Below are 17,652 nucleotides of genomic sequence, written 5' to 3'. Positions count from 1 at the left end.
GTTCTCATAGAGGTTGTAGCCCAGGGTGATATTGGGTAAGAGTCGGGGATTCTGGTTGATCTCCTGGATGGTGAACAAGAAGGACAAGATGTGCCAGTAGTATCTAACTGTCCCACTGCAATAAATAAATCAACAAAAAGTGTCAAACTGCTATTCATCATCATCATCATCATCAAATGACAGAAAAAAAGAAAGGACTTGGATCTGAGGAGGAAACCTTTCATTTCACTGAGGAGTTGCCCCATGATCCTCTGTATGGTTACTGTTGCATTCCTTAAGGACAACTGTGGTGAGGCAGTTTATATATTGCCCAAATAGAATCATCATCATCATCAAAATAAAAAATAATTTTTTTTTTTATATCCCGCCCTCCCCAGCCAAGACTGGGCTCAGGGCAGCTAACACCAGGTATAAAAACAATTGATTGAAATACAACTTAAAAGCAAGATCAAAATACGACATTAAAACATTAAACTGCAGCCTCATTTCAGTAGGAACTCAAATCAAAAACTTTTTTGAGGATGAAAACGTCAAGTCTTCACCAAGGCCAATTATCCAGACTGGTCCTACGTGGGCCAGAAAGAAGCCAGGGAAGTCCCCAAATAGGAGTTCCATCACAGAAAGAGAAAGGAAAGAGGGGGAGGTGATTAAGTTGATTCCAAATAAAACCTTGTCACCTTGGAAAGTGCATGAGTTCCATGCCACCCTCATCTCCCCCCTGCAGGTGAGATCATTTAATGTTTCCTTTTCATTCCTTACCAGTTTCATTTGTATTTTTGTGTCACCATCTCTAAGGGGCAACACAGCAACATTGATAGAGTTATTTTACTAGGGAAGACCCAGGGGGTGAGGAAATAGGGGAACCTGTTGCTGGACTCCCAACTCCCATCAGCCAGAGCCAGCAAGACCAGTGGTTAGAGAAGATGGGAACTGTAGTCCATTGATGTCTGTAGGGCCACAGGCTTCACAGCCCTGAAATAGCGACAATTTCATCGAAAAATAGAAACCATTGAAATGATACCTATAATTACTTACCCCCCAAACTTGACTACCGGGGTCTTGGAAAAGTTGTATGGAAGTTGATCCATAATAATATTTGGAGATATGATCCCACTAATGATGAAATCACCAGGCCGGTAGTAATTGCGTGCATCAGTTGGTTCCCTGATCAGATTCAAGGGACATATTGCCTTCAGGTTCCCAAAGACTGAATGGGGCATCATTAGCAGTTGGAATAGCAGTGGAACTAGGAGGAATCTCATTCTGGCTCTGCCCTCTACACTTCTCTTGTCACCTCCAGAGCCAGCTAATCCAAAGAAGCCAAAAATTCTTGCAAGACCAAAGCTGCAATGGCTTTCCTAATCGAGGTGTTCAGCTATGACTTCAGAGCTATTAAACACTATGCAGACGTATCCACTCCCTATCCAGCATTTCATCTGTTATAAATCTGTCTCTGACACAGGAGATATTCTCTGCAAAGACTACCCCACCCGGCACTGTGCAATTAATAACGGCATCCTGTTGTTGATTCTGATGTTTTGGCAATCTCCAGAAATATCTTTCAGAAGACTAAATCACTATGATTTTGATAATTAATAGCAGAAGAAGTATTGCAATCGCAACTTCCTAGGGTGTTTGCATGACTTAATGGAATAGAGAAGAGCCGGAGAAAAACATGTTTGTGATCTGCATCTCGAAAGTTTGACATGTGTCCAAGTGAGGGGAAGGGGGAGTTTGGCCTGAACTTTGTTCGCAAGAACCTTTGAAGAGCCCTGCAGCTGGATTAGAAGAAAGGCCCGTCTTGTCTTGCAGCCTGTGTCTCCCATTGGTGCTCTGGGAAGCTCACAAGCAGGGCAGAGGGGTCAAAAGGGGCTGGTCACATTTTCTCAAGGGATGGGGTGGGCTTTAAAGTGATTAATGGCCAATAGCCACAATGGCCACACTCTTCCTCTCCAGTTAGCTTCTGAACCCAGTTGCTGCAAACTGTGACACCTGATGGCCGTTTTGGCAACGCAATTTCCCAATATGAGGTTTACGTGTTTTCTTGAAATGATTTTTTTATGTGTCTAGATCCAGCCAGGAGCTACTGATCATGCAAGGAGCACAAAGTTATCACTAGAAAGTTCCCCAACTATGTAGGTTAGATGGCCAGAGTTTGGGGGCTTGGGGCATTCCAGATGTTTTCCCACCCTTAAGAATTCAGCAGGGAATGCTGAGTGCGGTTTTAGCTGTCATTAGAGCAAAAGACTCACCTCCCATGGAAGTACAGGGGGATATTATATAGGAGAATTCCTAGGCTAGTTTTGACCCCTTAGCCTTCCCCTCCTTTTTTCCTTTCCAGGTTCCTCCTCTCACTCCACGCATGGTCTGTACAGTGCAGTATGGGAGCCCAGCCAACAACTGCTCCAGTTCACTGCCATAGTACATGTGGATGCCCAGCTCATGGTTTATCACCACAGCCAGAAGAGGCCATCCTGGTCTTGTGATTCATGGCTGAAGAATGCTGAGAAAAACCATCCTTGCAACTGGGAATGGAAGATGGAGAGAGGGCTGAGGTTCAGAGGGAACCTGGTGAATCTGCAGAAAGTCTACTGCCGGACCAGAGCTGAATTGTGTGCAGGAGGGACCCGGATTCTACTCCCCACATCCTCCATCCTAGGGGTTCACAACATTCCATGGAATGAAAGAAATCAGAATATTTGGAAGGGCAGTGGGACAAAAAAGGGCACCTCCAGGGGTGAAGTCAAACGACTGTGATAGCAGCACCCAAGTGACCTCCCTGGGTCACAGTCTTGAGAAATGGGTATGGAGGTCCTAGGCTGTCCAGATGACAAGACCTCCCTCTTGGCTTCACTTATGTGGTCCAAAGGAAAGCAGAGCAATGTCTTTGGTTCCAGCTTGGCTGCAGGAGTTGCCGGAAGGAGGCAAACAAGACACCATCCATCCGTCTTAGGGACTCCGGATTTGTGTAGGGTTTACTCCTGAGCCTTTTCCTAACCTGAAGATATCTCCACAAATCAGGACACACAAAGCTATTTATGAGGCCCATGGAGCCCAGCTGGACTTTTTACCTTCTCTTTGAAAGAGGAGAACACATATTCCTTTGAAAATGTCCCCCCTTCAGCTGCTTTGAAGCTGCTGTTGCTCATATGTATACCTGAAGGAGCGTCTCCACCCCCATTGTCCAACCCAGACACTGAGCTCCAGCTTTGAGGGCCTTCTAGTGGTTCCCTCACCGTGAGAAGTGAGGTTACAGGGAACCAGGCAGAGGGTGTTCTTGGTAGTGGCGCCCTCCCTGTGGAACGCCCTCCCATCAGATGTCAAGGAAATAAACAACTATCTGACTTTTAGAAGACATCTGAAGGCAGCCCTGTTTAGGGAAGTTTTCCATTGTATAGGTAAAGGTAAAGGGATCCCTGAATGTTAGGTCCAGTTGCAGATGACTCTGGGGTTGCGATGCTCATCTCATTTTACTGGCTGAGGGAGCCGGCGTACGGCTTCCGGGTCATGTGGCCAGCATGACTAAGCCGCTTCTGGCAAAACCAGAGCAGGGCACAGAAACGCTGTTTACCTTCCTACTGGAGCGCTACCTATTTATCTACTTGCACTTTGACGTGCTTTTGAACTGATAGGCTGGCAGGAGCAGGGACCGAGCAACGGGAGCTCACTCCGTTGTGGGGATTCGAACCGCTGACCTTCTGATTGGCAAGCCCAAGGCTCAGTGGTTTAGACCACAGCACCACCCGCGTCCCATTGTATAGGAACATACAAATAGAAAAAAAGCAGGGATTCAGACACCATATATGGCAAGCAATGTACCATGAATGTATTTGTCACAGTGTACCCACTATTACAAGGCTTGCAGTACATGCAAGTGATACTCCAGAATAATCAAAATAAGTACAACATTACAATAAATGATATGTTTTCATTATCTCTGATGCAAGGAATTATTGGAAGTGGCAGAGCAGCTGTAGCAAATATGACTGGAGCCCGGTGATCCAAGTTTCGAAGAGAAACTCCTTCTTCAGCTGATGATGTAAAAGAAAATGGTAGCAACCCAAGCCAAGCAATATAGTGTAAACTTTTCCAGACCATAAACAGGCTGACTCACCCTGTGAAGTTAACAAGGTTAACTAGCAGAACACAGAGGAAGCCCACTAGTGGACATTTGTGAGTAGAGCAGTGGTTCCCAACCTTTTTTTTTGGCCATGCCCCACCTAAGCATCTCTAAAATCCTGGTGCCCCACCCTGTCACATATAATTTTTATTATTCAAAAAGTGAACTCCTATTCATGTGGAGGAAGCCTAAAAGGCCATTAACTTGGTCTAACTCATTCTCGAATTGCCTCCCATATAATTCAAATTGCCCCCCTTTGGTGTAGAGACTGTAAAGGTTCCTTCATAAGTTCTACTTGCTGAAAGTTTTTTTTTAAAATAAATAAATGATGTTTTGCTATGTTTTTAAATGCCACCCAGAGTGGCTTGGGAAACCCATCCCGATGGGTGGGGTATAAATAATAAAATTATTATTATTATTATTATTATTACAGTTTTCTTAAAGAGGTACTACAATAAACATCCCGTCAAAAGATGTGTTCAGCCCATGTGGTGTGAGTGTGTTGAGAAGATGAATCACTTTTATGGTGATGGCTACCAATTTAATTTAATTTGATTTAATTAATTTTATAATGAATGTTTTAGAATGTTGGACTATTTTGATTGTTGTTAGCCGCCCTGAGCCCAGCTTCGGCTGGGGAGGGCGGGATATAAATAAAATTTATTATTATTATTATTATTATTTAGATGGGACGCGGGTGGCGTTGTGGGTTAAACCACAGAGCCTAGGACTTGTCGATCAGAAGGTCGGCGGTTCGAATCCCCACGACGGGGTGAGCTCCCGTTACATTTATTGTAATGTTGTATTTATTTTGATTATTCTAGAGTACCACTTGCATGTACTGCATGCCTTGTAATAGTGGGTACACTGTGACAAAATACATTCATGGTACTTTGCTTGCCATATATTGTGTCTGAATCCCTGCTTCCCCCCCCTGATTGTATGTTCCTATACAATGGGACGCTGGTGGCGCTGTGGTCTAAACCACTGAGCCTTGCGCTTGCCAATCAGAAGGTCAGCGGTTCGAATCCCCACAACGGGGTGAGCTCCCGTTGCTTGGTCCCTGCTCCTGCCAGCCTAGCAGTTCAAAAGCGCGTCAAAGTGCAAGTAGATAAATAGGTAGCACTCCGGCGGGAAGGTAAATGGCATTTCAGTGCGCTGCTCTGGTTCACCAGAAACGGCTTAGCTGTATGCCGGAAGCTGTATGCCGGTTCCCTCGGCCAATAAAGCGAGATGAGCGCCGCAACCCCAGAGTCGGTCATGACTGGACCTAATGGTCAGGGGTCCCTTTACCTTTTACTAACCTAGATGGTTTTGAAAAAGAATCCTAGGATCAGAGGCTCCTGAACTCTCAATTGCTGTGGAATAACACTAGAAGGGGGCTGTTGCTCTTTTGCAACCAGGGCTGTCAGTTTTCTCTCAGCAAAGTTCAGGCCAAACTCCCCCCTCACTCCGACTCACATCGTACTTTGACGCCACATCTGCAATTTCTCACAAATACATTTTTTTCTCCAGCTCTACACCTGCCCCTCAAGCAGGTGTCTCCAGGATATTGAAGGGACGAGTTGCCTTGCCTTTATAATTATTACAATTAATAATAATTATAATTATTGCCTTTATAATTATTATTTCTGAAGCTTGGGAGACATTGCTGGAGGTCTCCTACACATTAGGATCAAAGGCAGCCTGAGGTTAATTTTTGCACTGCGCCTTGGGAGGGAAAAAGTTGGAACCCGGAATATCTCTTGCATCAGAGACAGACTGAGTCAAGATTTAGAGCAGGGAAAAGGGTGAGTGGGTGGGGAAGGCTTGCATAAATTTATTGCCACTGCAGCTTTGGTCTTCCAATAGCTTTTGGCTTCTAATCAGTTAGCTGAGGAGGAGAGAGGAGCACTCACAAGAAAGGTGCAGAAGGCAGAATGATCTCTCTGGTGGTTCTGCTTCTACTTTTGCTGCTAATGCCTCGTGGAATCTGTGGGCACCTGAAGACAAAATGCCCCTTGAATCTGATCAGGGATCAAAATGATGTAAACAGTTACTACCGCCCTGGAGACTTCCTCATCAGTGGAAACACATCTCCAAGTAAAATTCTTCTACACCCATACAACTTTTCCCAACCCCCATTAATGAAGGTTAAGAGGTAAGTTAGTAGGTGCAGGTGGATGTCTTTGTTTCTGCATGCTCTGCTCCAGGTGTTCCTATTTACAAGGGAAACAGTCCCTATTTCAGCTTTCTCCACGATCACCAGCATTACTACCTAATGCAAAGGTTGCAAGTGTGGTTGAATGTGTGGAGACCCTCCGAGTGTCCCTATTTTCCAGGGAAAGTCCTGGATTTACACAAGACATCTCAGTTTCTGTTTTGACCCAGGAGTGTCCCACTTTTCCTTAGGATGTCCCAAATTTCATCGGAGAAATGCTAGAGGGTATGGAATTATCCGACCCCGAGCCAAGGAGATAAGTAACTATACAACCTTTAGAAGACACCTGAAGGCAGCCCTGTATAGGGAAGTTTAAAAACTTCTGCCGTGTTTTTATATAGGTTGAAAGCTGTCCAGAGTAGCTGGGGCAACCCAGTCATTTTATAAATATAATGATACTAAAACTAATACTAATAATACTACTAATAATGGTCGTCCCTATTTTCATTGGAGAAATGTTGGAAGGTATGTGTGTGTGGATTATATGTATTCTATAGCAAGAAGATCTGCATGCATTGTACAACTGAACATTTGGAGAGAGGGGAAGGGAGTGTGAGAGTTCAGCCAGTGCTCATTGATGTGTTAGTTACAAAGTATTTTGTGCTGATAATGTGGGAGGGGATGTGATTTTTTATTTTTTATTTTAAATGTTCCTCAGTCTGAAATAGTCCTGGATCAGCCAACGGGGGCCCATATATTCCATATATTCCAGTATCCTGCTCTCACCAGTGTGGTGTAGTGGTTAAGAGTGGTGGACTCGTAATCTGGTGAACTGGGTTCGATTCCCCGCTCCTCCACCTGCAGCTGCTGGGTGACCTTGGGCTAGTCACACTTCTCTGAAGTCTCTCAGCCTCACTCACCTCACAGAGTGTTTGTTGTGGGAGAGGAAGGGAAAGGAGAATGTTAGCTGCTTTGAGACTCCTTAGGGTAGTGATAAAGCGGGATATCAAATCCAAACTCTTCACAATGGCCAACCAGATGGGAGCAACCAGAAGGCAGGATTTGAGCAGAAGAGCTCCATGAATTTGTCTAATTCTCTTTTAAGGCCATCCAGGTTGGTGTGAGTTCCATAGCTTATCTATGCGTGTTGCACAAAGTTTTCTCCTTCTACCGATCTCTCCATTCTAGCTGGGTGCAATGTCAGTTTGAGAGAACATTCCCCCCCCCATTGCATGCTTAGGCAAGTGCAATGCATCTGGTGAATATATTTGGGTCTGAGTATCAGCCCACTTTCTGCTCACTGTTGACTTCACTTGCACAAAGGAGACTCAAAGTGAGAGCAAAAGTAGTCCTTCTGGCCTCGTGGTATCTTTTTATTTTTAAACCAAAGGACTCAACCGCCCACAATTTGCTGGGCTGAAAGTGATATTTACTGACTTACAGTGCAATCAACCCATGAGAAATAAGTCTGAATGATTGAACAGGGTTTCCTGCCAGGCAAGTGGGTTTGGGATTGCATCCTTATTCCCTTTCTAGAACACAAACTGAGCACTCAAAGGCACATTTTTGTGTCCACATTGTTCAGAGTTATATATTGCCCAGAAAAGCCCTTAGATTGATAAAACAAAAGATGTGACATTTTGTTTTCATGTACTGGCGAATAGCAGCTTTACACTTTTTAACGTATCTTTTTATTACAGCGCAACGAAAAAGTTCTACTGGCACATCTTGTCCTTCTTGTTCACCATTCAGGAGATCAACTGTGATCCCAGGCTCTTACCCAACATCACCCTGGGCTACAACCTCTATGATAACTATTTTGATGCCAGGATCACTTCTGATGCCTTGCTAGACCTGGTCGCAGGCGGGGAAAGCAATATTCCCAACTATCACTGTGGAAGACAGAATAACCTTTTGGCTGTTCTTGAAGGGGGCAATTCTGTAAACTCAAAACAGATTTCAGCCTTGTCAGGCGTCTACAAAATCCCACAGGTATGAAGGGTGGGGCCTGGAGGGGCAGAGAAGTTCAACTGCAGAAAATTCCACTTTCTTTCCAGTGAAGTCGAGACAGAACCCCCCCAAATTAGATAATGCTTAGCTATAGCCAGTGCTATTTTTCTAGAAAAGAGGTGTTGGAGCTCACCATTAACTTCTCCCTTGTTTTCTTAGAATGGCAATGGCACCCACTTGAGAGGTGCTGGAGCTGAGCTCTGATGAGTTCTGGCGGGGGGGGGGGGGAGCCTTGGCTATATAGCGTAAGTCAACTGCAAGAAGATCAAACCTATCCATTCTTAAGGAAATCAGCCCTGAGTGCTCACTGGAAGGACAGATCCTGAAGCTGAGGCTCCAATACTTTGGCCACCTCATGAGAAGAGAAGACTCCCTGGAAAAGACCCTGATGTTGGGAAAGATGGAGGGCACAAGGAGAAGGGGACGACAGAGGACGAGATGGTTGGACAGTGTTCTCGAAGCTACCAGCATGAGTTTGACCAAACTGCGGGAAGCAGTGGAAGACAGGAGGGCCTGGCGTGCTCTGGTCCATGGGGTCATGAAGAGTCGGACATGACTAAACAACTAAACAATAGCATGACTGGATCCAGGGATCTTACTTTCAACCTTCACCCACCTGGTGAAAGCCAGTGTGGTGTAGTGGTTAAGAGCAGTAGTCTTGTAATCTGGTGAACAGGGTTCAAGTCTCCGCTCCTCCACCTGCAGCTGCTGGGTGACCTTGGGCCAGTCACACTTCTTTGAAGTCTCTCAGCCCCACTCACCTCACAGAGTGTTTGTTGTGGAGGAGGAAGGGAAAGGAGAATGTTAGTCGCTTTGAGACTCCTTAAAGGGAGTGAAAGGCGGGATATCAAATCCAAACTCCTCTTCTTCTGGTGCCCTCCAGATCTTTCTTTTTTTTAATATAATTTTTTTAATTCAGTTTTACACTAGGCATTTGAATTCAAACATTAATCATAATCATCAACATTTAGGATTCCCTGAATCCTTAGACTTTCCTCTACCTCTCCATGGTTTTCATGGAGGTACCACTGTGCATTACAATCCTGTCAAAGTTTTTAGTTGTTTACAGTATTCTCTTAAGTAACTTCTATCCCCCCATTCCTTATTAAAGTTTCTATCTTCCTGGTTTCTGATTTTCCTGTCATTTTCACCATTTCGGCATAGTCCATCATCTTCACCAACCATTCGTCTCTGGTCAGGTCAGGTGTCATTTCCCAGAATGCTTTTGTTATTTTGCACGTCCAAACCTTTCAGCCTACAACTCCAGCCAGACCAACCAGGACAAATTGTGTATTACAATGATAATAATAATTTCAGGTTACTAAATATCTGTTCATTATCCTGGAAGCAATATAAAACACCAATCTCTTCCTTTCCTCACTAGATCAGTTTTGGCTTGGTTACTCAACTTCTTGACGATAAAAGAGAGTTCCCGTTTCTCTACCAGATACTCCCCAGAGAAGAAACTCAGTGCTGGGGGATTGTCAAGTTCCTCCTCTATTTCGGATGGACGTGGATTGGCCTCTTTGTTTCAGACAATGACAACGGTGAAAGGTTCTTGAGTGCCTTGACTCCTCTGCTGATCAGCCATGAAATTTGCATTGCCTTGTTAAAAAGACTACCAGAAAAGTATACAATAGACATGCTCATCCAGAGTGAACCCTTTGCCAAATGGAGACAAGTCAATGTATTTGTTTACTATGAAAACACTCACTTGGCATGGATAACCATCACGATACTACAAAGAAAACTGGAGGAACAAATTGGGGCAAAAGTCTGGATCTCAACAAATTTTCAGGACATTAATTTGAATTTTTCTCTTCCTCCTGATTACTTCCAGTACATCCATGGCTCTTTTGCCTTTGTCATGAAGCCCCCAATAAAGAAAGAATATCAATTCTATAAACCAGATTCTGTCCTTCTTAAACAGTTTTGGAGTGAAGCATTCCATTGTTTCTATTCAAAGCATTTGCTGGCTGTAAGAGGTTGGACAAGATGCACAGAGAATGAGAAACTGGAGATGGTGCCAGAAGAGGAGCTGGAGAGAGTCCTGTCTCAAGACAGCTACATCACTTACTTCAGTGTCCAAGCTGTGGCTCAGGCTTTGAATGCTGCCTATTCATCCAGATCAAAGTGGATGTTGGTGGCTGGTGGAGGAGACAGGTTGGAACATCTAAGGCTGCAGCCATGGCAGGTATTTCCTCCCCCACTTAATTTATTTATTATTAATGTTGCAATACATATATGAAATCTTTACATATTGTTACATATACATTATATTCGTAAATTCACATTTTCACATTTCATTATGTACCAACATTTATCCATTTCTTATTTCTTGCCCTATGTCTTCCCTCCACCCGTGCGTGACTTCCTTGTTATTATTTTGTAACTTTATTATTGAGATTGTAATTCTGTATCTTAATAATTAAGCATTCAATCTTATGTATCTGCTTAGCTTAACTTGACTTAACTTTGTGAAATCAGTCTATACATATCAATAAGTTCTTGTTGGAGCATCTTTTGGTCATGTATTCTTCTAGACATTTCCATTCTTGTTTGAGATTTTGATTAGATTGCATTCTAATTGTTGCCATCATTTTTGCTAATTCAATCATTTCAAAAAAAATTATATTGCCAATCTTTCAATGTTGGTACTTCTTCTGATTTCCAATTTTTTGCAATCCATAACCTTGTGGCAGCTGTTGCATATAAAAAAGATTCACTTCATGTCTTTTGGGATGTCATTTGTTATAATTCCTAAAAGGAATGTTTCCGGCTTCTTACCAAGTGTTGTTTTAAACATTTTTTTCAGTTAGTTCCTCATGTATATTTCCCCAATTTTTTTAATTTTATCATATCCCCACCATACATGATATAAGGATCCCTCTGATACCTTACATCTCCAACACAGATTCGATTTTAGTTTATAAATTTTAGCCAGTTTTACAGGGCAGGTATTTCCTTTCCTTTGTTGTTTCCCTTGTTTCCCATTGCAATCTATTTCCCCATCTCTGGAAGCAAATTTGGTAGTGAAATATTTTTTGTTTTGTTTTGCCCATTTTGGACGAAAATCTAAATAGTGACACTTGTGGTGGAGGTAAACCTTTCTGCCTATTCTGGTTATGACAGAACACTCCCCTACCATCTAGTTCTTGCACTCTGGTGCCCTGAGAGAGATGCAAGTTGTAAATGGCCTCAGCCTAGTATACCTGAAGGAGCATCTCCACTCCCATTGTGAGATCCAGCACCAAGGGCCTTCTCACTGTGAGAAGTGAAGCTGCAGGGAACCAGGCAGAGGGCCTTCTTGGTAGTGGCACCCACTCTGTGGAATGCCCTCCTGTCAGATGTCAAGGAAATGAGTAACCATATAACCTTTAGAAGACATCTGAAGGCAGTTCTGTATAGCGAAATTTAACGTGTAATTTTTATTATGTTTGTATGTTTTTAGGGCATCCTAGTCAGATGGGATAAATAATAAGATTTTTATTATTATTATGCAGCCTTCATGTATGACAGTCTACAGGGCTGAGATATTCAACACGGTTTTCTATTTCCTTAATGCTGGTGTTTTTCCTGCCATTTCAGCTTCATCCTTCCTTAAGAGAAATCCAGTTTTTGAACACTTCCATGGGCAGCCTCAGACTGGACGAGAATGGGGAGCTGCCAGGCAACTATGATATTGAGAACTGGGTCATGCTTCCCAATAAGTCTTGTTTTAGAGTGAAAGTTGGGAGTATAGAGAAAGAGACACCTACTTATTTCAAGTTCACCATTAATTCAGAAGCCATTGTGTGGCCCAAGGGTAGCAACAAGGTAGGAGACAACTTAAGCCACATGGTAAGTGTTGAGCTCGAATAACCTGTCGAGTAGTTCCAAGGGAACTTCAACCGTAACCCGGGGCACACTTATCCGGGCGTAAGTCCTTTTGGATAGGTAGAGCAGTGGTTGGAACCTGCAGGCCCCCTCATATAGCAAATCAGAACTCTTTTGTATAATAATGATATTATTATTATTATTAATAATAATTCAGAAGGCATTTTAAAGTCACCTTCTTCAGGTGATGGCTTGTTTAGCTGCTGCTCTTCGTAAGTGTGTTTGCTTATTGCAGTCTTGGATTGCTATATTGTTTTTGTATCTTTTGTTCTCTACTTTGATGCAAATAGGGACATGTCTCACTCCCCTCCAACAGGCCCTTCTCAACCGCCCTATCTTTGTCTCCACTCAACAGGACACAGCACATGCCCTCCACCGTCATGAGAAAACCCCTTAATCCGTGTTTTAGTTTATTTTACTCTTTGGTAGATTTACAAAAAGAAACACACACACACCAATAAATACATTTTAGAAAGGGGCAAGATTAGACATGGATGCACAAAGCATTTCTTTTTGACTACTGCAATGCGCTCTTTGTGGGGCTTTGAAGGTGACCCAGAAACTACAACTAATCCAGAATGCGGCAGCTAGACTGGTGACTGGGAGTGGCCGCCGAGACCATATAACACTGGTCTTGAAAGACCTACATTGGTTCCCAGTACGTTACCAAGCACAATTAAAAGTGTTGGTGCTGACCTTTAAAGCCCTAAATGGCCTCAGCCCAGTATACCTGAAGGAGCATCTCCACCCCCATCGTTCAGCCCGGACACTAAGGTCCAGCTCTGAGGGCCTTCTGGCGGTTTCCTCCCTGTGAGAAGTGAGGTTACAGGGAATGTTCTCGGTAGTGGCGCCTGCCCTGTGGAATGCCCCCCATCAGATGTCAAGGAAATAAACAACTATCTAACTGTTAGAAGACATCTGACGATAGCCCTGTTTAGGAAAGTTTTTAATGTTTGATGTTTTATCGTGTTTTTACTATTCTGTTGGGAGCTGCCCACAGTGGCTGGGGAAACCCAGCCAGATGAGTGGGGTACAAATATATTATTATTATTATTATTATTATTATTATTATTATTATTAATCAAGACTATTTGTGCTCCTCTCCACTTCTACTTCCTTCCTTCCCAGGGCATCTCTGCCCTCTGCCTGCAGCAAGAGTCAGCACATCACATAGGGCTGGGCCTCAGTGGTGGTAGCCTTTCCTCCTCCTCGCCTGCTCTTCAGAAGCCACTATGAACTGCCAAAGGGAGGATGCTGGCAGAGGCAGCCATGGAAAGGCCACGGAGAGGCAGCAGGATTCTCCCTCACAGCCACCGCCACTCAGAATAAGCACCAACTCATCCTCTTCCCTGAGATCGGCAGCAGTGGCACTGGCAGGGGAAATTAGGACATTCCAGGATTAAATCAGACTTTCGTAATTTTGGCACTGTCCTTGGAAAATCGGGACACTTGGAGGTTGTGATAGGAAGGTCAGATACAGTGGTACCTCGGGTTAAGTACTTAATTCGTTCCGGAGGTCCGTTCTTAACCTGAAACTGTTCTTAACCTGAAGCACCACTTTACCTAATGGGGCCTCCTGCTGCCGCCGCCGCCGCCGCGTGATTTCTGTTCTCATCCTGAAGCAAAGTTCTTAACCCAAGGTACTATGCCTGGGTTAGCAGAGTCTGTAACCTGAAGCGTATGTAACCCAAGGTACCACTGTATATAATTTTGGGACAAGCAAGCAAACACAGCCAGGAGGTTTCCCTACCATGTCATTCTGCATCAAAAGTGCTTCCCTGAAAAAAGTGCATGTGATAAGAAGGACAAGAGATCCTGTAGCGTCATTTCCAAACTCTGTAAGTGAACTCTGTAGACACAAATACTCCCTTTATTGTCCCTTTAATGCAGCATCTTCTCTTTATGATTAGACCAGGCCTCGGTCCAGGTGCACTGAAAGCTGTCGCCCGGGATACGCCAAGGTAGTTCAAGAAGGAGAGGCAGTTTGCTGCTATGGTTGTGCTCCATGTATGGAAGGGACCATCTCCACTTGGGAAGGTGGGTGACTCCAAGGGAGAACTAGAAAGAGGTCAGCAATTAATTCAGAGGCATTTTCTGATAGAGATATTTTTAAATGTGGATCGTTTCTTGACATCTCTATTTTTAATCACCTTCATAAATTACAGGAAGTAGGTTGAAACAAATGACCTCAAGGAAGCGAACTGTGGGCTACAAACTGGTGATCATGGAGAGGGCATTATTCCCCTGTTTTAAAATTCAGTGGCCAGATATAATCTATATTAAATGAATCTGTTTCAGGTGGAACAGGGCAGTATAACAACAACAACAACAACAACAACAACAACAACAATTTATTATTTATACCCCGCCCATCTGGCTGGGTTTCCCCAGCCACTCTGGGCGGCCTCCAACAAAACACTAAAATACAATAACCTATTAAACATTAAAAGCTTCCCTAAACAGGGCTGCCTTCAGATGTCTTCTAAAAGTTTGGTAGTTATTTTTCTCTTTGACATCTTGTGGGAGGGCGTTCCACAGGGCGGGCGCCACTACCGAGAAGGCCCTCTGCCTGGTTCCCTGTAGCTTTGCTTCTCACAATGAGGGAACCGCCAGAAGGCCCTCGGCGCTGGACCTCAGCGTCCGGGCAGAACGATGGGGGTGGAGACGCTCCTTCAGGTATACTGGACCGAGGCCGTTTAGGGCTTTAAAGGTCAGCACCATCACTTTGAATTGTTCAGTGGAACAGTTACGCCCCACAAAACAAAACACCATAAATGTCAAGGGTCAAGGTAAAGAGGTGCGTATCCAGCATTTGCAAAAGCTGTACAGTCAAGACACCAGAAGCATCTCTGGGGGAGAGTCACTGCCTTCCATCTTTATCTACGTCGCAAGGAATTTCTGGCAATAAAATTTGAGGAAAAAATTATGTGCCACCTCTGTTACCTGAGGGGAAAGGAATGGTACAAGGGTAAACAGTAAATACGCAAATTAAGAAACCAATGTCATTCATTTCTTATTGCACATTTTTACCTCCTGACTTCAGCATATTTTGTCAAAATGCAACAGAACAAAGATAGTAATGGATGTAAATGATGCTAAGGCACCCTTTTTCTCCCCCTCAGATGCAAAACATTGCACCAAATGTCCAGAAGATCAGCATCCAAACAAGGGTCAAGTTCAATGTGTTCCCAAAGTTATCACTTTCCTGGCCTATGAAGAATCTTTGGGGATCCTCCTGGCTTCCTTTGCCGCCTTCTTTTCCATCACCACAGGCTGTGTGCTAGGAATCTTCCTTAAATTCCTAGAAACTCCAATAGTGAAAGCCAACAACCGGGACCTCTCTTTCATCCTCCTCATCTCCCTCCTGCTTTCCTTTTTGTCCTCCTTCCTGTTCATTGGCCGGCCAAGGAAAGTGACCTGCTTTCTCCAACAAACAGCCTTCAGCATCATTTTCTCAGTTGCCGTCTCTTCTGTGTTGGCTAAAACAATCACTGTGGTCCTGGCCTTCATGGCCACAAAGCCAGGGAACAGAGTGAGGAGATGGCTGGGGAAAAGTCTGGCCAACTCCATTGTCATTTCCTGTTCCAGTGTCCATGTGATCATCTGCGCTATTTGGTTGGGAACCTCTCCCCCATTCCCAGACTCAGACATGAGGTCCCAACCTGGGCAGATCATCCTGCAATGTAACGAAGGGTCTGTTGCCATGTTTTATGGTGCCCTTGGCTACATGGGCTTCCTGGCTGCTATCTGCTTCATGGTGGCTTTCCTAGCCAGGAATCTGCCTGGGGCCTTCAATGAGGCCAAGCTGATCACCTTCAGCATGCTGGTCTTCTGCAGTGTTTGGGTGTCCTTTGTGCCCACCTACCTGAGCACCAAGGGGAAATACATGGTAGCCGTGCAGGTCTTCTCTATGTTGGCCTCCACTGCTGGGCTTCTGGGCTGCATCTTTGTTCCCAAGTGCTACATTATTGTGCTGAGGCCTGATCTGAATACAAAGGAGCATCTGATAACAAAAACCCAACAGTGAAACAAAACGCCAGGAGGTTTTATTTCATTCAGCTACGCTTTTGCAGGTGACACCTGTTGAGGGGCACAACAGTGCAGGAGGAAATCTTAGGAAACTGGGTTAATGCTGCAGGTGAGAGAACTCCCCAGAACCTAATTGATCACCCAGATACATTATACCTGCCTAACCATGCAAATGCCAATACCTACTGGGTATCTGGGATCTGGGGGGTAGGTGGGGATTTTTGTGTATTTCTAGTTGGGAATGTTCTCTCAAACTAACATTGCATCCAGTTATAAAGCAGAGTAAACGAGTTCCTGTCATTAATTATCCCACCTGTGTGATCTGTTCTCTCCTCAGTTTCATTGCAATGACAATTGCAGTTTGTGGAATAAGTAGTCACATATAACTGACCCAAACACTTCGTTCATCATTTGAGGCCAATCTTTGTTTTCCCCCTCCACGAGAGATCTGGTAGTTGACAGCATGAGAACGGGGCTTTTCTGCGGTGACTCCCAATTTGTGGAATGCTGTCCCCAGGGAGGCTTGCCTGGTGCCCTCACTGTATATCTTTACGTTCCAGGCAAAAACTTTCCTCTATAACCAGGCCTCATTTCTTTAACTATCTGCGGTCTTTTAAATGTCGGTGGGATTTTAATGTATTTCTTTTTCCTCTTGGTTTTAATGTATTTATGCGGGGTTTCTTCCCTCGTTTGTTTGGTTGTAAGTCGTTTTGGGTTTTCCTGAGCAAGATAAAGTGACTAACAAATTTAATAAATAATAAAAATAGTAAAAATCGCAATACTGGCTGTGGTTGATGATGTTTGGGAGGAGGAGGAGTTTGGATTTGATATCCCGCCTTTCACTCCCTTTAAGGAGTCTCAAAGCGGCTAACATTCTCCTTTCCCTTCCTCCCCCACAACAAACAAAAGGTGAGTGGGGCTGAGAGACTTCAAAGAAGTGTGACTGGCCCAAGGTCACCCAGCAGCTGCATGTGGAGGAGTGGAGACGCGAACCCGGTTCACCAGATTACGAGACTACCGCTCTTAACCACTACACCACACTGGCTTTGCAATCCAAATCTACCACCAGCATCATAGCCCCTCCTGGTCTTCTCTTCCTAATGGTTCAGCTTGCTCAGAGCTAACCACCAATTCTGGTACACTATGAACCACTGATGCAGTTGCTGTGGATACTGGCATATCTTGTATCAAATCCTGGCCACACTCTGAACATAAGCCTTTCATAACAATAGGATGGCTGCATCCTCCTAGCCACACCAGAACACTTCTGATTCTCCCCTTTCCTGCATTCAGTGTCAGATCCATTGGATTTCCTAATGTGCTTCAGTGGAGACCCAAGGAGGGCAGGTGGGCTGAAGGACCAGTGGAGACAATATTGTGTTGGGGCCTTTTTAAAACTGGGGCTGCAATTGGGGTAGAGGAGTGATCTGGGCTGTCACAGGCACCACAGTGGAAGAGAGTGAGGAAGGGACCGACT

The 17,652-nt window shown here is 44.3% G+C and overlaps 1 protein-coding gene across 1 annotated transcript; it reads left to right on the top strand.

Moving 5' to 3' along the window:
- Positions 1-1,349: 1,349 nt before the first annotated feature.
- On the top strand, positions 1,350-16,173 carry LOC308465485 (vomeronasal type-2 receptor 26-like; the record flags this gene model as incomplete). Its single annotated transcript, XM_080985429.1, has 6 exons — positions 1,350-1,409; positions 2,342-2,365; positions 8,013-8,252; positions 9,655-10,464; positions 14,057-14,183; positions 15,269-16,173. The coding sequence occupies 6 exons, from the start codon at positions 1,350-1,352 to the stop codon at positions 16,171-16,173; spliced, it is 2,166 nt and encodes a 721-aa protein (XP_080841555.1).
- Between the last annotated feature and the right edge of the window lie 1,479 nt (positions 16,174-17,652).

The sequence above is a fragment of the Podarcis pityusensis genome (assembly GCF_964106645.2).
Source record: "Podarcis pityusensis genome assembly, chromosome: 2".
In the NCBI taxonomy this organism is placed as follows: domain Eukaryota; kingdom Metazoa; phylum Chordata; class Lepidosauria; order Squamata; family Lacertidae; genus Podarcis; species Podarcis pityusensis.
Note: the sequence above shows the minus strand (reverse complement) of the source record. Positions and strands in the feature narration are given on the sequence as shown.